The sequence below is a fragment of the Xenopus laevis genome, chromosome 9_10L, assembly GCF_017654675.1.
Source record: "Xenopus laevis strain J_2021 chromosome 9_10L, Xenopus_laevis_v10.1, whole genome shotgun sequence".
NCBI classification, from domain to species: Eukaryota; Metazoa; Chordata; class Amphibia; order Anura; family Pipidae; genus Xenopus; species Xenopus laevis.
The window spans coordinates 112,508,435-112,530,554 of NC_054387.1; the positions used below are offsets into that span (position 1 = coordinate 112,508,435).

Genomic DNA, 22,120 nt, shown 5'->3' on the forward strand with positions numbered 1-22,120 from the left:
TTATAGATCCGGTGTAAAGGCATGCACACCATCATGTAAGTATTATAACACTATCTGCTGATATTGTGTGTATCTCATCTATTCTGTGTGTTAGTTCACCTTTGTGGTGTGTTTGTCCCCTTTTTATGGTTGAACTTGTATAGAGATAACCATGTGTGTTTAGCTCTGATTTTATTGGAAAAAGGGGAGATGCTCTGTGTGCCAAGAGCTTGCGCTAACTGTAACTTATTATATACAGTTATGGGATCCGTTATCCGAATTACAGCAAGGCCATCTCCCATAGACTCCATTTAAATCAAATAATTCAAATTCAATGTAGCCCTTCTATGGAAATGTTTATATATTATATAAATGGCACATTGCAATATACTACGGGGCAGATTTACATAGGGTCGAATATCGAGGCTTAATTAACCCTCGATATTCGACTGCCGAATGTAAATCCTTCGACTATCGAAGTCGAAGGATTTAGCGATATTCCTACGATCGAACGATCGAAGGAATAATCGCTCGATCGAACGATTAAATCCTTGGAATCGAACCATTCGAAGGATTTTAATCCATCGATCGAAGGATATTCCTTCGATCAGAAAATTGTTATGAAGCCTATGGGGACCTTCCCCATAGGCTAACATTGGCCTCGGTAGGTTTTAGGTGGCGAACTAGGGGGTCGAAGAATTTTTTAAAGAGACAGTACTTCGACTATCGAATGGTCGAATAGTCGAACGATTTTTAGTTCGAATCGTTCAATTCGAAGTCGTAGTAGTAGTCGAAGGTCGAAGTAGCCAATTCGATGGTCGAAGTAGCCATATTCGACCATTCGAAATTTGGTGCAAAGACTATGAACAGTTTACAAAAAGGCAGTGGTTCAATCTATCCAGTAAAAAATCCTGTACTTTCCCCGCATTGACATACTACTGAAGATCGACAGCTCCCCAAAGGGACAAATTCACTTGAATAAAAGGATTTCCATTAATAGTATCTGAAAATGTTAAATAAATAAATTCATATGCATCATTAACGTTAAACTCCTCTTTTGGTTGTAGATACATGCATGACAAGCTCAGGTAAGTTGCACATATGCTAATATAAGGTGAATAATTCCAAATGCAAAATGCTGCTACTGTATTCAGTATTTCAGCTGAAATGCAATAATCTTTGCAGTAGCTTGAGTAATGCATAGCAACCAATCAGATGTAAATTCTACCTGCCAATTGTTTGCTATAGAACTAGAAAATAAGCAAGATGTATGCAATAAATGCACAGAATTGACTGCAGAACCCGAAATGGTATGTACTTTAAAATAATGTAGATGACATCAAGGTCTAGTAACTCATAGCAACCATTCAGAATCTAGCATTTACTATTTAGCTGTTTGAAAACAAACAGCTTATTGTTTTTTGTATGTTTCTAGACCTGGCCAAACAAATGGTGCAATGTAATAAAAAGTCTTAAAAGAGTGGTTCATCTTTACATTAACTTTCAGACTATCATATTTTTAGTAACTTTTCAATCAACATTCATTATTTCATTTTTACCTTATTATTTGCCTCCTTCTTCTGCCTCTTTCCAGTTTTCAAATGGGGGTCACTGACCCCGTCGGCCAAAAAACTATTATTCCATGAGGCTAACATTTTATTATTAGTATTATTCATTCATATAACTTATCTACCTATTTAGAGCCTCTCCTTTTCATATTCCAGTCTCTCTTGCAAACCCATGCTTGGCTGTTAGGGTAAATAAGACCCTAGCAACCAAATAGATGCTGAAATAAAAAGCTGAATGCTAAATAACTGAAAAACCACAAAAAATAAAAAAATAAGCACAAATTGCAACTTGCTTCAGAATATAAATGTCTACACAATACTAAAAGACTATCTACAAGTGAACTACCCCTTTAAGTTTGCCCACATTTTAGTAATCCATAAGTAATCTATAGATATTTGTCTCTGTCTCTTCTGTTCACACTAAGCCAAGAAAATACAGCGGATAATGGGAAAATGGTAGCGGATGGTGGCATATTGATAAAGTCATTTTCATTGACACATACAAGTAGAGATGCACCAAATCCAGGCTTCGGTTCGGAATTCGGCCAGGATTCAACCTTTTTCATCAGGATTCGGATTCGGGCGAATCCTTCTGCCCGGCCAAACTGAATCAGAATCTGAATCCTAATTTGCATATGCAAATTAGGGGCAGGAGGGAAATCATGTGACTTTTTGTCACAATATGCACATATGCAAATTATAATTCAGTTCGGTATTCTGCTGAAACTTTCACAAAGGATTCATGGCTTCGGCCGAATCCAAAATAGTGAATTCGCTGCATCCCTACATACAAGAAAGAAAATGGTGATCTCTAAGTTCAATAACCACCTTGAATTTCTGCGTTACACTTAAATTATTAAATAAATTAATTAAATAAATATGTAGTTCAAGCTCTTTATATTCTAAAAAAAAATATTTAAGAACAGAAAGATTAATGCTAATTTTGAAACAGATTTATTAATCATTTTCTACCATTTGGGTGCACTCTTAACTTGTTTAGTTAACTTGCTTAACATGTTACAGTTGTCCTTTAAATGGACAATGACACCTTTGACATTTTAAGTTGGAATTTACCTTTAAAAACACAACCCATGTTCTGCCACAAGCTTTTGTTTACCAACAAGCTGCCTCTCCTCTGTCCAGAAAGCCATGTTAGATAGGGTGCTTGCCCTTCTCTTGAGCACATTATCTATGGTTGCCATTGGGCTTTTCCAGGCAGGAGTCATTGCTTTGTAACCCTGGGCAGAGAATATATAGTTTGCAGATTAATAATTCTGAGGCTGCCCTGGGTGAACTAAAGAGATAATTAAAAACAAACAGTAGAGAAATATTCTGCTTGGGGCATATTCAATAACTAGGTAAAAATGTAATGTTCTACTGATTTATGTGACTCTCTCCATACATTTTAACTATATGGGTCTCATTTGTTTTTGTTTTTTTTCTTTCAGTCTCATCATCATCACTGACTTATGTAGTGGACACTACAGGGTCAATGCTCACTTACATCCAGCAATTAAAATTGGTGAACAATTGGCTTGTTGATTACATAACGGCACATTTCCCATGCGGAGAACGGCAGTATACAATGGTGGAGTTTAATGATCCAAGTATGGAATTTTCTTACATTTTTTTCCCTTATATCCATCAAGAAAAATATATATTTCAAGCTGTTTATAAATCATTTTATTCTGTACATGATTATAGGAAGGGAAAGCCTGTGTTTGTTCAACACACAGTTACTTATCCTTCAGAACTTGCGTATTGTGTAAAGAATTATATACAGGTATGGGATCCGTTATCCAGAAACCCATTATCCAGAAAGCTCTGAATTACAGAAAAGCCATCTCCCATAGACTTCATTATAATCAAATAATCTAAATTTTTAAAAATGACTTCCTTTTTCTCTGTAATAATAAAACATTAGCATGTACTTGATCCCAACTGAGATATAATTAATCCTTATTGGAAGCAAAACCAGCCTATTGGGTTTATTTAGGGGGTTATTTACTAAGCCCCGAATGCAAAAATCATTTTTTTATAAAATCGGGCTTTTAAAAATTCACAAATTTTTCAGAATTTATTAAACCCAGAGGCTGGAAAACTCTGAATCTCAAATCTCAGACCTGTCGAGGTTGCATATAAGTCAATGGGAGAAGTCCCAATGATTTTATTGATTTGCGCTGGGTCTCGTGCCAAACCCACAAAGTTTTCGGAGATTTCAGGCAGAAATTTGAGGTTTCGGGTGAAAACTCGTGAAAACCTAAACCTAAACCTAACCTAAAGCAAATTTTCGGGAAAATGTAATAATAGATCGGATCAGAGTTTGTAGCGGCCAATATTGAGATAATTTCGGACCTTGATAAATAACCCCCTTAATGCTTACTTGATTTTCTAGTAGACTTATAGTACGAAGATCCAAATTACGGAAAAATCCTTTATCCTGAAAACCCCAGGTCCAGAGCATTCTGGATAACAGATCCCATACCTGTATATTTCAAATGTATATATACTGTAGTTGATAAGGACATAAAAGTCTGGGGGAAAATCCAATAAATAGTGATGGGCGAATTCGCGAAATGGCGCCGGCATCTCTTTTTTGACGCCGGCGTCCGCTTTATATTTACGCCGGCATCAAAAAAGAGACGCCGGCGCCATTTCGCGAATTCGCCCATCACTATTTATTGGATTTTCCCCCAGACTTTTATGTCCTTATCAATTCGCCGGTGTCCATTTTTTTTTGATGCGAATACACGCCTGGCGAATAAATTCGCCCATCACTACCAATAAACAATGTATTAATACAAACCCAGCCTTGCTTGCACTTTCCATAAACATTTTTACTTTCTGTTTTGCAGCAATTGGCCCAGCAAGGATCACAAGTTCAAAAGAAGAGTTTAAGACGTTCTTCAGTAGCCTCACTGCCTCTGGTGGAGGAGACTGCCCAGAATTAGCGATGAGTGGGCTCAAATTGGCTTTAGAGATCTCCCCACCCAAATCTTTCATTCTAGTGTTCACTGATGCATCTGCTAAAGATTACACGAATAGTACCCTCTTGAACAACATTTATTCACTTATAGATACCAAACAATCACGGGTACAGTACAACGTTTTTGTAATTATATTGTGCATGTTGGGTTTTTATAAAGATATGGATAATTCTACTACTGCAGTAGTGTTAAAGGGATACCATCATCCCCAAATTATATTACCAGCTTGTAGTTTGCACTCTGTTTGTATAAGCTAATTGCCCTAGTGACAGTATAAAAAACTATATAACATGATATGAAAAAAGTGGTAATTTATTCAACCAATAAAATTAAATTACCATTTTTTTCACCTTGCAAAGACCTGTAAGTGCAGTTTCATATGATGTTTATATATATATGTATAATTATAAAATATATAACCTAAACCTATGATATATTTCAAAACTAAATAGAGAATACTTCCTTTGTATTGTTAAACTTTTTTTTTATATCAGGGGCTGAAAACCACTAAAAAAGAGAACCAATAGATTCTACTTTTAAGGACCTATCCTTACTTGATCGGTAATCTAACATTGCCTAATAATGTCTTTTTAGAAGCATTTTAATGCCTTTAAATGCCATTAAAATGCATCTAAAAAGTGATGAAGAGAAAAAAAACGACTTTTGTTTGGATGGCATTGTACTTTTAATAGCAATTGAGCCTTATTATTCAGTTTTCATTTCTGCTTTCTTCTTTTACATCGACCTGCTTAATTAAAATGTGTGACTATATACCCTTTTAAAACAAAACAAAGACTTTATATTTAAAAAAATTAATGTGTGACATTTAGATGTGGTGTAGGTTCTAAAGTATCTTAGCCCCATGCAATAATTTCTACTGCTTTAAAAAAGGTTTTAAAGTAAATTGAACAGAATCTGCAAACAATGACGTTTTCTCATATTCACTTTGTTTTTTCCCCAGGTTGTCTTTTTGACCACAGGGCTTTGCTCGAGTTTAACTGATCCAGGGTTCACTATATACAAATATATTGCTTCTCTGAGTTATGGGCATGTCTTTCAAATTGCCCCCTCAGATTTGTCCAAGGTAAAAAAATAACCTTTATAACAACACCTTTTTCCTTGCTAAGTTCCTAGACTACTGTAAATTTAGCTGCAGATCAATTACATTTAGGGGCCTATTCACTAAGTTCGAGTGAAGGAATAGAATAAAAAATACTTCGAATTTCGAAGTGTTTTTTTGGCTACTTCGACCATTGAATGGGCTACTTCGACCTTCGACTACGACTTTGACTCAAATGATTCGAACTAAAAATCATTAGACTATTCGACCATTCAAAAGTCAAAGTACTGTCTCTTTAAAAAAAAAACTTCGACCCCCTAGTTCGCCACCTAAAAGCTACCGAAGCCCATGTTAGCCTATGGGGAAGGTCCCCATAGGCTTTCCAACTTTTTTCTGATCGAAGGATAATCCTTCGATCGAAGGATTAAAATCCTTCGAATCGAACGATTATTCCTTCGATCGTTCGATCGAACGAATTGCGCAAAATCCTTCGACTTCGATATTCGAAGTCGAAGGATTTTAATTCGGCAGTCGAATATAGAGGGTTAATTAACCCTCGATATTCGACCCTTAATACATCTGCCCCTTAGCATCCTGTTGAGATAACTCGAAACTCCTCTTTCTTTTATAACTCGAAACTCCTCTTTCTTTTCAGATTCAAAAAACATTTTGAGTTAGGGTGGATAAGAAATCTATAATGGCCTCACTCATCTTAAAATTAAATCAAATCCAATAGTGCCTTGGTGCAACTACATTGTATGCATGCCTATATAAAATAAAGCATACTGCTTAATCTTAAAGGGGTAGTAAACCCGACTGCACTGCTCAACCAAGCTTGTTGGAATACAAATTCCAGAATAGTGTAACATATAATAAAGGTTGAGGCCTGCTTGGAGCTGTTTTCCTGCAACATCAGGATTGTATTTTTAAAAGAAATTTTGCACATTAAAACGTTTCCAAATTTTGTCCCCAAATCTCCACAGTCAGTGACTGCTTTAAAACGCAACAAATCCTCTAATGAGAATCCCAGCTGATCTGTATCAATCTGACTCTCTGTTCTTTGTTCCTGCAATTGGAGTTGGAAGCTTTAAGCGCAGTTTCCCAGCAATAACCAAGTCTGTCTTTGATCCCCATGTTTGATTTCACAATTAGATCTCCTGTATAATGAAGTCCAACATATTTGTGGACCTGAGATAGGCAACAGCTGAGAGATTGGAAGGGATAAAATATTAGGTGGAGCGAATTTCTAAATGAACTGTAAACATTTACTTAGCTCGAGTGAAGGAATAGAATAAAAAAAACTTTGAATTTTGAATGTTTTTTTTGGCTACTTCGACCATCGAATGGGCTACTTCGACCTTCGAATACCACTTCGACTTCGAATCGAACGATTCGAACTAAAAATCGTTCGACTATTTGACCATTCGATAGTCGAAGTACTGTCTCTTTAAAATAAAAACGTTGACCCCCTAGTTTGCCACCTAAAACCTACCGAAGTCAATGTTAGCCTATGGGGAAGGTCCTCATAGGCTTTGCAATCTTTTTTTGGTAGAAGAAAAATTGTTTGATCGATGGATTAAAATCCTTCGAATCAAAGGATTTAATCGTTCGATCGAACGAATTGCGGTAAATCCTTCGACTTCGATATTCGAAGCTGAAGGATTTAACTTCGACAGTCGAATATCGAGGGTTAATTAACCCTTGATATTCGACCATAAGTAAATTTGTCCCTTAAAATGTGCCCTTCAAAATGCCTGTTGTCAACATCTCTAGAAATATAACCAGAGTTTTAATGTTTTCTTCCATAAGGTATTTACTTATCTAGACTTCACCCTATCAAGACCTGTTGACAGCTTAGTGAAACTCTTGTACAAAGTCAATGATGGCACAAATCATTGTGATAACATTACAGTAACAGCTGACTTCACTTCCTTACTGGTGATGATTGATGGCAAAATCACATCAACAACTGTTTTCAGACCTGACCGTAAGTGCATTATATTTCATTTAGATCTCTCTTAATCTGTGTTCTCGTGTTAATTATATTAGAGTGTCATCATTTTTTTCCATTTAAAAGTGAACATTTTGTTAAAAATTTGAGTAGCTTTAGATATCGGATAGAATTATCTAAATACCAGTGGTTATACTGATGGATTTTTACATTTAGTTTACATTTAACAATTAGAATGTTTTAGATATTATATCACTATTAAGGGACAAATAAACTTGGTCTAAAGGGTGAATACTTGCTATGAGTTACTCATCTTACAAACGGTATGCTTCTTTCAGTATTTACAACTTTTTCTTGCAGTTTTAACAAAAGCAAAACAACGCTGAAAAATAATAAATCATGATATATAAATATATATATGTTTTCCTTTTTTAGACAATGTCTTAATTCCAGATGAAATTGTGTTTGAAAACTGGGGTTCACTGTATCAGATTGAAAATCCTGCCAAAGGAGTATGGACCATATGCGTCAATTCAAGTAGCCCCCATGTTGTTCAAGTGGATGGATTAACAGGTAAAGACAAAATCCTATAGGAATACTATGATAATAATGTGGTAATATTATTTTTTTTTACTTTAAGGGCATTAGTAACAGATTGTAAAATATTAATGACTACTAGATTAGATGACATTCTATATCTTCCCATAGGAAATAATGGAATTTTGGCAGGTCTACCCAGTTTTAATAATTCTTAAGTTGAAGTGAAAGTCAAAAATCTTTTTAAATATGATGAGCGAGAAGTAGAACAGTCAAGGTTGTGTTGAAGTTGAAATTGTCCCTAAATATAAAATCAAATTCCTTTAGAGAAGTTTGAATGCAAGAACTATTTGAATAATGGGTTGTGTTCTTTTTAGCTACTCCAAGTCCTTTTCACTATTTGAGCTATTGCATGCATTTTGTTATAGAAATCAGGTTATTGTTATAGAAACAAAATAGCTTGAAAGATATTGTAGTTCATCTACTTTTATAAAGAATGTCCCGGGAAACTGTAAAGAAATGAAGGAAATGGGACTATGACAGGGGCTAGGAAGGGAGCTGGAAGAGGTTCATTGACATGGGGTTGTGGGAAATGTAGTGCAGAAGGTGACTGGTTGGAGGCTGGAGGAAGAGCGCGAAAGGGAGGAGTCTGTTGGCATTTTACCTTTGCAAAATGTATAATTATATGACAATTTGTGGTTAATAATATTGGCTGCGGCCTTTTCAACCCATAAAGATGTGTTGACTGGTGTTTTTTAATTCCTGGGGTGATGTTAGTGGGAGGAAGGGTCCAAAACTTGACACTGCCCGTGTCATGATAAATTATAATTATGTTTGGCACACAATATAAATAATGCTGTTTTATTCATTCAAATATTTTTTTTTTATGTTTTAATTTAATTTCTTTTTCTTTTTCAGTTACCAACACATCAGGTAAGTTACTCTCCATGGGCAGTATTTAATATATGTTTTTTCCAGTTACAACAGGATATATGTGAAAAGAGAATGTTTTGTTCAAAGGCCCACTCTAGTATCAAAACCTTGATACACTATTTTTTCAGTTAATTAGGGCTATGTGGGATACTGCTCTGATTTTTATACAGCCTTTTTGGCACTTTTCCATTTTTCTCCCTTACAGGGGGGTCTTATTTATCAAAATACAAATTCTTTTTTCCTGAGAAGTCCAAAAAAGTCAGATTTTTGGGCGAATTCCAGCGCAGACCAGAGAAACTTCCAAATAGGATAGGGGCCTCTTCCATTGGGGCAAATTCACTAAGATCCAAAGTTGCGCCAGCGACAGCTTCGCTGCACTTTGCCGCACTTAGCCAGGCCTAGTTTCGCCAGCGCTACGCAAATTCACTAAAATGCGAATTTGCGCTCAGGGAGGTGAATGGTAGAGAAGTTGCGCTAGCGTTAATTTGTCAAGCAAAGCGAAGTTACGCTAGCGATGCCTAATTTGCATACGGTGCCAAGTTAAAGTACAATGGACGTATATGTAGCAGCAAATACATTACACTACACAAGCCTGGGAAAGCTTCATAAAATAAAATAGAGTTGTTATTTTGCCCTATACATGTGCCCACTGTATAGTTTAAGTGCCATATGTTAGGAAATGTAGGGGGGAAGGAGGGTGCCCCCCAAAAAAATGTACTATCTTTTTCAGCCTATCACCCTTAAAAAAGGAAAAGATACCAGCGTTTTTGCCTTATCATCAACTGCACAGAATAAAATTATTAGTTATCAGCACGGAATAAATAAAATAAAATGTAAAATATGTGCTTTAACAGAAATATCTGACATGTACATTTTCACATATTTTTCTTATTTATTCCAGTAACGAAATACTGCTCAGACTGTCACACCAATGCTATATGTCAACCGTATCATGACCTTTACCAATGTATCTGTAAGGATGGATTCATTGGAGATGGTTTCTCATGCTCAGATGTTGATGAATGTGCCTATTCCTGGTTGAACAACTGTACTTCTGCTGCTCACTGTGAAAATACATGTGGCTCCTACAATTGCAGGTGTCCTGTTGGCTACACAAGAGGAGCGGGAAACACTTGTGTTGACATTGATGAGTGTTCTAGACCAGACCTGAACAAGTGCCATCCTTTAGCAAAGTGCATTAATACTAATGGATCTTATATATGTCAGTGTCCACCTGGAGTCACTGGTAATGGATTTTACTGTGAAACTGATCCATGTTCCAGAGGTGTGTGCAGGAGTGATACAGAGTGCATTCCAAATGGCATCTACTACTATTGCTCAGATCCATGTGTCAGTCACACTGTTCTTGACGATTGCTGGAGAAGCAGTTCCAATGCACAATATGTGGACACCAAATGTGACAATGACAAAGTGGGCTGGTATCGTTTCACTGGAAGTGGAGGAATACGCATGCCCGAATTCTGTGTTCCAAAAGATAGATGTAACACTGTTGCACCTATGTGGTTAAATGGATCACATCCCATTGAGACAGATGGTATTGTCAGTCGCACTGTATGTGCCCATGGGCAGTATGATTGTTGCCAGTGGTCATCAACTGTCCAGATTAAGGCTTGTCCTGGTGGATACCATGTCTATAAACTGAATAGAACACCGACCTGCTCCATGGCATACTGCACAGGTAAACGTTCTACAGTTACTTAAAATCATATAATAGTGAAGACATTGGGGCATTTGTTTTTTTATTTATTTATTTTCTTAATTTAAAAGCAGATACAGTTAGTAGTTAGTAGAGAGCGTTGCATGTATTTTAAGCAATACACACATTACTGTATTCATCCATGAACTGTTATACCTCCAGGTAAATTGCACAAATCAATTAGAAAGTTTAATTTGTACAGGTATGGGACCTGTTATCCAGAATGCTCATGAACTGTAGTTTTCTGGATAAGGAATGTTTCTGTAATTAAGATCTCCATATGTCTCCATCAGTTTACTGAAAAACCATTTTGACATTAAATTGAACACAACAGAATTGTTTTGCCTCCAGTGAGGATTAATTATGTTGTAGCTGAGCTAAAGTTCAAGGTATTGTTTTATTATTATAGAGAAAAAAGAAATCATTTTTAAAATGTTGAATTATTTGATTAAAATGGAGTCTATGAGATTGGCCTCCCTGTAATTTGGAGCTGTGATTAGAAGCAGTATAAAAGGACAGCACATGCTGTCTTTTCTTTTATGTATGTTTATCCAGCACAAGGCATACTATTCAAGTCAACGAGAAGTGATCCACTGTGGTTAATAATTAGTGATGGGCGAATTTATTCGCCAGGCGAAAAATCTTGGCAAATTTGCGTGATTCGCCGCCGGCAAATAAATTCGTGAAACGGGCGCGAAAATTCACTGGCGTCAAAAAAAATGGACACCAGCGTCAGTTTTTTGGACGCCGGCACATTTTCGCCAAAAGACGGACGTCGGTGTCAAAAAAATGGACGCCGGCGTCAAAAAACGGACGCTGGTGTCAAAAACGAGACGTCGGCGCCGTTTTGCTAATTTTTTGCCATTTTGCAAATTTCTTGCGAAATTCGCAAATTTTTCGCCGAAGCAAAACATCTCAAATTCGCCCATCACTATTAACAATAGTACAAGTAGCAACGGTTGCACTTGAACTGTAAATATTTGTAAATACAAGTATTGGAATTTACATCTTGTCCAATGTAATCTGGCCCAAAAGATAGTGCTCAATCAAACACAGTTTAAAACTGTTTCTCGAAATAAAAATACTTTCATTTAATCTTAATGGTTGCTCTCATTAGATCCTCGATCAATTAATAATGACTGCTTGTGTGCTTCTGATGAGGAATGCAGAACTGTGTCTGGAAAGTGTGGGTGCTACTGCAAGGATAATGTGAGTGTATCTGGTAAGTACAATCAAAAACCACAAATATTACAGATATTGTCTAACAATGTTCATAATTTATGATTTTTATGGAAGAGGTATAGTCTTTTGCTGTGGGATATATTATTATTATTATTATTATTATTATTATTATTATTATGAATTTGACACTCAAGGAGATTGCAAAACTTTTGCTGCCCAATGAATTGCTTGCCAATTTGTTTACTACTAGTGCAATAATCAGAAGATGAGTGGGCAAAGACCTGAATAGAAAGACAAATAGAAAGGTTGCACGAATAGAACATTCTAAAACAGGGGTCCCCAACTTTTTATACCTGTGAGCCACTGTTCTTTATATTCTACTGTATGTGTACTGTATATTGTGAGTGGGTCCCTAAGCTCAGTAAGTGACAGCAGCACAGAGCATGTGCAGTGAATCAGCAGAAAAGAAGATGGGGAGCTACTGGGGCATCTTTGGAGACACAGATCTTTACTGCTAAAGGGCTGTGGTTGCCTTGGGCTGGTACAGAAGCCCAAAACATAATGTACAACATTTATAGCCTACTTCTTTAGTTAAGCTTTAGTTTTCCTTTAAGGAACCCCTGCATGAGTTTACTAATGACACAGGGTTTCTTGCTGAAAAAAAAACCTTGGCAATCTTCATTATTTTCTCAATCTTAAATTGGTCCCCCAGTCAATAGTCAATGGTGTAAAAGAAAAAATGTCAAAACATATTTACTTACAATTTATTGTTGCTGTTTTAGCTCTTAAAGACTTAACACCAAGCGTGAGCTGTGGATTGCAAAACATGAAAACATCTTTCCGCAAATGTGAGATGAGGGCTCTGAACATTGATTACCTCGATATAATTCTTGACGACGGCTCCTGCTTTTCTGTCCTGGATGATAATGTTACTAACACATTCTCAGTTATGTCCCCTCTGCAAGAAGGAAGCTGTGGGATGACATTTTCTGTAAGTGACAGTCACACTGTATATTGCTTCATAGTGCGCTCACAGCGAATCTATTAGACATACACTATAGCATTGTGCATGTTAGATACAAACTGTGGCCTGACACTTTTCCTCTCCCAGCTGTCATGAGACTTTACATTTCTAGACTGACTTGAGGATCTAGGTTATATTGGCAAATTGGCCACAACTCTTGATATGAAAGTGTAACAAAATAATACATTAGGGGGCAGATTTACATAGGGTCGAATTTTGAGGGTTAATTAACCCTCGATATTCGACTGCCGAATGTAAATCCTTCGACTTTGAATATCGAAGAAGAAGGATTTACCGCAATTAGTTCGATCGAATGATCGAACGAAAAATCATTCGATTGAATGATTAAATCCTTCGAATCAAACTAAAAAAGCTAAGAAACCCTATGGGGACCTTCCCCATAGGCTAACATTGCACCTCGGTAGGTTTAAGGTGGAGAAGTAGGGGGTCAAAGTTTTTTTTAAAGAGACAGTACTTTGACTATCGAATGGTCGAATATTCGAACCATGTTCAATGTTGTTCAATTCAAAGTCGAAGTAGCCAATTCAATGGTCGAAGTAGCCAAAAAAAAGATTCAAAATTCGAAGTTTTTTTTTATTCTATTCCTTCACGCAAGCTAAGTAAATGGGCTCCTAGATGTGTACCATTTAATACATCTGCATCTCAAAATCCAAAGTAAATAGAGAGTTCTCTTCTGGTGAAAATGTGCCCTACAGGTCCATATCAGACTCATTTTATTTCATGATACTGTACTACATTCATTTGTCTAAACTAGTATATAAGGTAGGGTGATTCGTGTATTGTCACTTAACTGGTTTAATCAAGTGAAGGTTTCAATAATTTTAATATCAATCAGGTTTTACTTTTGGGGATGTAGGAGTGACAGTAGTGAAGCATGGAACTTGTCCTACATTTACCTTATTGCTTGATAAAACATTTTCCAAGCTCACCCACAGAAAAGTAATGCAAGAGATTCCTCCAATGAGAATCCAGTCTGTCCTGGGCATACCTTTTGTCCACAACAGAGGCACTGGGCACATTAGGCTCATTTATAAATATTGGGCACATTTGCACCTGGACAGTAACCCATAGCAATCAATTAGTTATTAGTTTTTTTTCAGCCAGCTACAGATTGGAAACTCAAAGCGATCATCTGATTGGTTGCCATGGGTTTCTGCCCAGGTACCCAGTGTTTAAAAGTGACCCCATTATTTCTAGTGGTGATCACCTAAGATACTATTTTGCAATTTATCTTGCATTGCTAATTATGTTTAAGTGTTTGCTTGGAGAGCTAGGGGGTTTGGATGGGAGAGTTTTGGGAAGATGTACGTCCCCAAAAAGCCAGATTCAATTCTTCATTTATTTATGTATTTCATACTCTGAAGAATCAAAGAGGCAACAGACCTCACAATCCAATAACCACTGGATTACTCCATAAAGGGTCATTAACGTGTACAATTGCCAATTGTGCAGAATCCAAAACAAGAGAGAAGAACAGCTATTCAGACCTACTATTGTTACCTAAAAATGTGCTCAGGTGTAGTTTTACCTTTTAATCCCAGGTCAAGGCTTTGTCATACAAATTGAACTATAGCAATCCAAATATCAAACCACCTTTTCTGCCATAGCCAATTATGATACAGTTAGAACTGTTTATTTAGTTGTTTTGTGGTTATATTCTGCACATTGATACGTTTTTTCTGATTTTCCTCAGACAAATGGAACCCACGCCTTTTATAGAGAGAGTTATGACTTCTTCTTTGTACTCCCTGGTAAAATTATTAGAGATAAGCTGACAACAACTTCAACTTGTATTTTCCAACTTGATATGGAACTAAGTCTTCAAACTGCCCTGAATCCCATTATCAGGTAAATCTATCATTGATATAAATCATTCACTGTCCTATAGTTACCAAGCTGGAGATTGTTCTGAGTACATACACTGCATTTAGGAGTATTATTATTATTATAGCCAGTATTGGCAGGTAAATGTATCATCAAGGTATGTTATTATTCTCAACCCTATAGTTATCAAGCTGGAGATGTTTCAGTCCTCAGTATATACTGTACACTTAATTTAGGAGTAAGGCTAGCCAGTATTTTTTTTTTTAATATGTTTAAAAATATATTTTTTTGGGGTTGCAATTATCCTTTTATATTTTGCTGCTAATTATATGTCTTTAAAGGAGATCTAAAGCTTAAATAAAGAAGTTGGGCAAAAACATTGTACATTATGTATTGGACTTCTATACCAGCCCAAGGTAACCACACTCCTTTAGCAGTAAGGCAGCTCAGAAACCAGCACAATTAGTGTCAGAATTTAATAATCAGCTCTGTAGCATCAGTTATATATGACAAACCTCATTTTCTGTTTGATGGTTTGCAACAACTAGGGTTTAGTTCTTCTTTAAGCCAGCAACCTAGATAACCATTTATTATGAAACACAACCCTACTGAGGGTCATCATTTGAGATTGTCCAGGGAAAATTAGGAACAGTTTATGAGCACAGGGGCATTGAGGTACTTATGTAAGGCTACAGGGAGTTAGCACGGGATTTACCAGCAGGCCTTTTTGAGGGCTTTGACTTAGCCCAAGAGCCGTTCTATCTCAAAGTTGGAGATAAAGATACTTGCTTCCTTCCAGTCTCAGACCTGGAGCTAGGCAGTGGGAAGCAGCATGATTCTGAAAGGGTCATTGCCAGAAGGAACTCCATCAATGTACCTTGATGAACGCTACCTGAAGGGTCAAGTGAAGGAGAAGGTGCAGTCAAATCATACACTTAGGACATTACTGGATAGGCAGAAAAACATCCAAGATTTGTAACAGCCGCTCCGCTACTTGTTTTTCTGTTCCAACCTAGCATAATGTGCTTTTACTGCTGAAGTGCCAAGAAGTGTCAAAAGAAATCTTACTTAAACTTATGTTACGTATCCTGGGATTTTTTTATGGATGCAAAGTTTCCTGTTCAACTGTCTTGTTCTGCAGTGTGAGTATGTTTTTGATGACTATAACAACATAACTAATTTGCCATTTTCTTGCTATTTGTAGCAATACAATCATTAATATATCCAGACCTGGACAGTTTAGTGCTCGCATGGCAGTTTACAACAGCAGCGACTATAAATATCCATACAATGGATCACAAATTGATCTGCTAACCCACACAAAGATTTACATTGGAGTATTCCTTGTTGGTCCAGATCCATCTCAGTATGCCATGGTACTGAAAAACTGCTATGCTACTCCGTCTAGCAGTAAGGATGATCCTACTAGATATTATATCATCCAAAACAGGTATAGTATTAGAATGCAAAAATGTTGAGGCTCATGATTTATACATGGATTGTTAGAATTCCGACACACACAACACTGTTTCCTAAGAAAAAAAGGGTATACTTTGTGATCCACATGAAAATATAATCTACTGTTATAGATGAGTGTTTAGTACAATGTATAAATTTTCTTTCAAAGCCATTTATTTAGAGTGGTGCGCCAGAATGTACATTATCATAAACACGTATGGAAAAAAAAAAAAAAAAAAAAAAATATATATATATGTCCATTGAACCTAAGAAAGGCACTGTTTTCCTTGAAGAGTTTTCAGATATTTTAACAAATGGTACTGAACCTTTGATAAATCTTCCCTTTTAACAGACGAAAAGGAACATTTCTGCCAAGAGGTGTGCACATTTATGTGTTTTTAACTCCAACGCTAGGAAAAGCATTATACAGTATAGGATTCACTGAAAAAAAGGGGTTGTCATAAACCCCTTAGAATAGATCATGCTTCTCTATTAGAAATACATATAGGGGCCGATTCACTAACTTCGAGTGAAGGATTCGAAGTAAAAAAACGTTGAATTACGAAGGTTTTTTTGGGCTACTTCGACCAACGAATGGGCTACTTCGACCTTCGACTACGACTTCGAATCGAAGGATTCGAAGTAAAAACCGTTCGACTATTCGACCATTCGATAGTCGAAGTACTGTCTCTTTAAAAAAAACTTCGACCCCCTAGTTCGGCATCTAAAAGCTACCGAAGTCAATGTTAGCCTATGGGGAAGGTCCCCATAGGCTTGGCTAACTTTTTTTGATCGAAGGATATTCCTTCGATCGTTGGATTTAATTCCTTCGAATCGTTCGATTCGAAGAATTTAATCGTTCGGTCGAATGGAATAATCCTTCGATCTGCGCTAAATCCTTCGACTTTGATAGGAGTCAGCCCCATAATTACATATTTGATATTTACTGTCGTCGCTCATTACTGTTTTCTGTCTTTTTAACAGGTGCCCTAACCCGGTTGATCCAACTATAAGTGTAGCACAAAATGGCGTATCTAGCCAAGCACAATTCTCTTTTGAAATGTTTTCAATGGGCAAGAATCCAAATCAAGTCTATCTGCACTGTGAGATCTATGCGTGTGTCCGCAATACCAACGTTTGTGAACCTGTGAGTACAAACAACTGTGAAAATTCTGAAGGGAATGGATGAACAGTAGTTGCCCACCAACATTCCTAAAAGGAAAACCAGGACATTATACCATATGTATTTATCCTTGGCCAGGGCCAGTTATGACCCATCTACATCCTGATATAGGCTTAAAATGTGACTATTTTCTAACTAGCACCCAGAGGCATTTGGGAGGAATGAATTCAGAGTGAGGCTGTTATGATAATAACACAACACTACAGTACTAATATGAATGAGAAAAAGAATAATAAGTAGAACTAGTGCAGACAAGCTGTGTGATACACATGTATCGCTTGTGCCTTTAACGGTCCACAGGGAAGGGGCATATGAGGGTAGGGTGTTGGGTAATGTAATAAAAATAACATCATTTGAACAAGGTCTAGTTACCCATAGAAGATATTTGCTTTTAACAGCAGTCGAGTGATTACAGTATTGTTATAGTCTGCTTGGGATACATGACTTTTGCCCTGATAGAATAAGTACTTTTTGGGTTTAAATAAACAAATCAAATAGAGCCTAGCCATGAAGTTCCCTCGTGGTCTAGACCAGAACAATTCCATTTCAGTTAATCAACATTTTTTAAGCTATACATTCAAATACAATGGGACAGATTTTTTCCAACATGAGTTCAATAAATAGGGGTTTGACTAAAAATATTGGCTAGCTATTAATGTACTGTATTTAAGGGAGGTAATTGGGTAAGTATAGCCTATGTAACAATTATTTTAAAAGAAATTCTTATCTATAAATTAAGCAGGCTTTATCTGTGTGATATATTGCAACATATTGCAAAGGAACACCAGTCAGCTCTGTCATGTTACACCATTCTTAGGTCAAAACTCTCCTTTTTGGTATCTAGGCAATGCTGTGTGTATGGCATGAGACAAGTAAATACCTTCTGATTCCAAAAGGCATCACTTTGCATATAATTGCTAGCTAAGGGCTTTTTGGCTCCTTTCAGCCCTTCTCACCCTAACCAGATTTGGCTCCCCATTTTACCATTCTTAGATAAATACATTTTTTTTGTACTGTATATTAGACTTAATTCTGTCATTTCATACATTGTCATACTGGATCAGACAAGCATTTTACAAACAACAACATATACATTTATATATTGCAGTCATGTGCAGGGGGTCGTTCCTTGGATGTATCTACAGATGTTACCTTTACTATGAGCATAGGACCATTCAACAGGAAAGGTGAGTAAAGATATAGCAGCAAAGAGCATTAATAAGTAGACTTGCAATAGTATGATAGTAAATATTCTGATCTGCTCCTTAAAGGGATCCTGTCATCAGAAAACATGTTTTTTTCAAAACACATCAGTTAATAGTGCTACTCCAGCAGAATTCTGCACTGAAATCCATTTCTCAAAAGAGCAAACAGATTTTTTATATTCAATTTTGAAATCTGACATGGGGCTAGACATTTTGTCAATTTCCCAGCTGCCCCTGGTCATGTGACTTGTGCCTGCACTTTAGGAGAGAAATGCTTTCTGGCATTTTCTGTTTTTCTTTCTCAATGTAACTAAATGTGTCTCAGTGGAACCTGGGTTTTTACTATTGAGTGCTGTTCTTAGATCTACCAGGCAGCTGTTATCTTGTGCTAGGGAGCTGCTATCTGGTTACCTTCCCATTGTTCTTTTGTTTGGCTGCTGGGGGGGGGAAAGGGAGTGGGGTGATATCACTCCAACTTGCAGCACAGCAGTAAAGAGTGATTGAAGTTTATCAGAGCACAAGTCACATGACTTGGGGCAGCTGGGAAATTGACAAAATGTCTAGCCCCATGTCAGATTTCAAAATTGAATGAAAAAAAAATCTGTTTGCTCTTCTTTTGAGAAATGGATTTCAGTGCAGAATTCTGCCGGAGAAGCACTATTAACTGATGCGTTTTGAAAATATATTTTTTTCCCATGACAGTATCCCTTTAACTTACAACTGGTCACAACTTCGGTAAATTAAAGTCATTTTCTTATATATTTGTACTGTGAAAAAATCTAACAGATGGAGCACAAATTATTTGGATTTCTGCTACACACTTGTTATATATTTTCCCCTACAGAAATAAACAGTGTTTCCTAACTCTCATTTAAGTTATAATTTCTCAATCTTCATGTTCAGCGACATAGTTATGTCAGGACCCATGTCCTTCGCTCTAACCACAGCACAAGAAGGCAATGAGAAGCATAAACCACTGTCCATGTGAAAGATAACTGATACTCCAACTACTCTCCTTTGACTTGGCAGTAAAGTTGAATTTTAAGGGCCCATTTATTAAACCTTGATTTTTATGGATGGGATTTTTAGGGGGAAAACTTAAATATTTTGTGGAAAAATAACAACTTTAATTTTTAGAGATGTGGTATACCCCAAAGCTGTTAAAAGTCAGAATCTGAAAGTACTCCATCTCAAACCTGTCGAGGTCGTGTAAAAGTCAACGGCAGATGTCGCTGAAGTTGTTTCTTGACATTGTTATCTGCACTTGATAATCCAATAAAGTCGGAGTTTTTGTCCGATAATCCAATAAATTTGAGTTTTTTGCAGCGACAATTCGATAAAACCGAGTTTTGGGGCGCCAATCATAACTTTCTTTTTTTCACTTCGGCTTTTTCAAGAAAAATTTGTGTAAGGGAGTTTGGTCGACTTTATTTTAGGAAAAATATTTGATTAATCCGAGTTTTAGTAAATAGGTCCATAAAAGTCTCAGGAACAATATTAAACATGAAAAGAGTAATTTCGAGGCACAAATTAAAAAAAAAAAACCCATAAAGCAAACAAGAACTGTGTAAGCCAATATGAATAAGAGATGCATTATCATTTATTTTATATATGAACCAGGTGCACTTCACATTTTTAAACTGGAGAGGTGCAGAATTAAACAATATTAAAACGTGAGGTTGGATTGGATTGGTACATGTGTCATCTGCTTAATTTAGCAGAATGAATATGTGGATCCATAAAAGCATCGACTAGCAGGTTTTAAACTAAATCAACATTTATTTAACACATCATATTTCATCCTGCTCAGATTTGGCAATTTATAGAGGCAAAGTGCTAACTGCAAACATTTCCCATGTACAAGTAATTTCCCCCCCCCCCCATACCTGCGTAATTGTGGCTATTGCCCACCGTGAAAGAGGCTCATTGTTTTTGGAACTCAGGTTTGGTGCAGTTTTTTTTAATATGTACAGTTTTGTGGCTTCATAAATGTAATAATACATTTCCTTTTGCTTTTCAGACATTTCTTCAGCATCTCATGGTAAAACTTCACTTGTTTTTTTAATTTAAAGGGGTAGAAGACCCTGCTATATTGCACTGCTCAATCAAACTTTACTTGTTGTTTCTGGACTACTAATTCCAGAATACTGTCACATATAATAAAGGTAGAAGCATGCTGGGAGCTGTTGTCCAACAACGTAGGGTTGCATTCTTAAAGCAAGAATAAAACTTTTCCAAACATTTCTCCAAAATCTCCACAGCCAGCGACCAATGAGATTTAAAGCTGATCTGTATCAGCTGGGATCCATGTAAATCCATATAAATCTGCTTTGAGCAGTATGGGGTGCAAAGGGGAAGTTGTGTGCTGTGCAAGGCTAATGTCCCCTTTATTACTTTTAAACATTGCTGCCCATATTGTTACCTTTAATGAGCAATCATTAATTTAAAGTGATATGATTTTTTGTAATTTCTTCTTGTTTTTTTCTTCCGTCTCACCCAGGCACCCGTGCATCTTGGACAGTGATTGGAACATTGCTAACTCTCTTGTCAACAGTCTTCTTTTCTGTAATGCAGTAATTCTAGAACCTCCTGCGTTTAGCATCTAATGTGGAAAATATTCAGTCTAGCTCATGACATATCTGTTTATCAATTAATATAATGGTGCATGATTTAATATGATTTGTGGTTCATTTTTAAGGTAACTTTTAGTATGGTCAATTCTAAGCAACTTCTTAGTTGGTCTTCAGTATTTATTATTTTTTGTTTTTGAATTGTTTGCCTTCTTCTCACTTTTTCAAGTGTTCAAATGTTCTTTAAGGCTTTATGTGTCATTTTAGTAACATTTTGCTCTAGTGCAGATCAATTAAAAGCACATTCTGCCCTATGATTGATTACAGTGTCAACATTGCATAATACGTTCCCTGTGTTAGTTCACCAGTAATGTAGCACTGGCAGATTGGGGAATTTATATAAATCTGTTTGGGCCTCCAGTTTTTAAGAGTAGAGGGTAGGAGAAGTAAGATTTTTTGTTCAGGATATGTTTTTTTTGTGCATTTTTGTCTGTATCACATGGTTTAATAAGAATGGAACTGTCTCTGCATAACTAAATAAAAATGTATAGATGGTTCAGAGAATGATTTGTTTTATTTTTATATGCTAAGTAAGTTTGGGGGTCCAAATATTTTGAATATGGTTCTTTTATAGAGATACAGTGGTTTACATTAGTGATGGGCGAATTTATTCGGCAGTCTTGAATTTGTGGCGAATTTGCGCGATTCGACGCCAGCGAATAAATTTGCGAAACGTCCGCAAAAATTCGTGGCAAAAATTTGCTGGCGTCAAAAAATTTTTCTGGAAAAACGGACGCCGGTGTCAAAAACGGGCACCGGCGTCAAAAACAGCCGCCAGCGTAAAAAACGAGACGCCAGCGCCGTTCCGCTAATTTTTCGCCGTTTTTTCCGGCGAAGCGAAACGTCGTAAATTCGCCCATC

At 36.6% G+C, this 22,120-nt stretch overlaps 1 protein-coding gene across 1 annotated transcript; it reads left to right on the forward strand.

The window, feature by feature from the left end:
• The first annotated feature begins 1,054 nt into the window (after window positions 1-1,054).
• On the forward strand, window positions 1,055-17,430 carry LOC121397974 (uromodulin-like). The gene is made up of 13 exons (XM_041576298.1): window positions 1,055-1,067; window positions 2,996-3,154; window positions 4,403-4,641; window positions 5,496-5,618; window positions 7,404-7,581; window positions 7,981-8,118; window positions 9,001-9,015; window positions 9,917-10,714; window positions 11,850-11,954; window positions 12,697-12,905; window positions 14,653-14,807; window positions 15,988-16,233; window positions 17,226-17,430. Exons 1-13 carry the CDS (start codon window positions 1,055-1,057, stop codon window positions 17,428-17,430), a joined length of 2,583 nt encoding a protein of 860 aa, XP_041432232.1.
• Window positions 17,431-22,120: the final 4,690 nt, after the last annotated feature.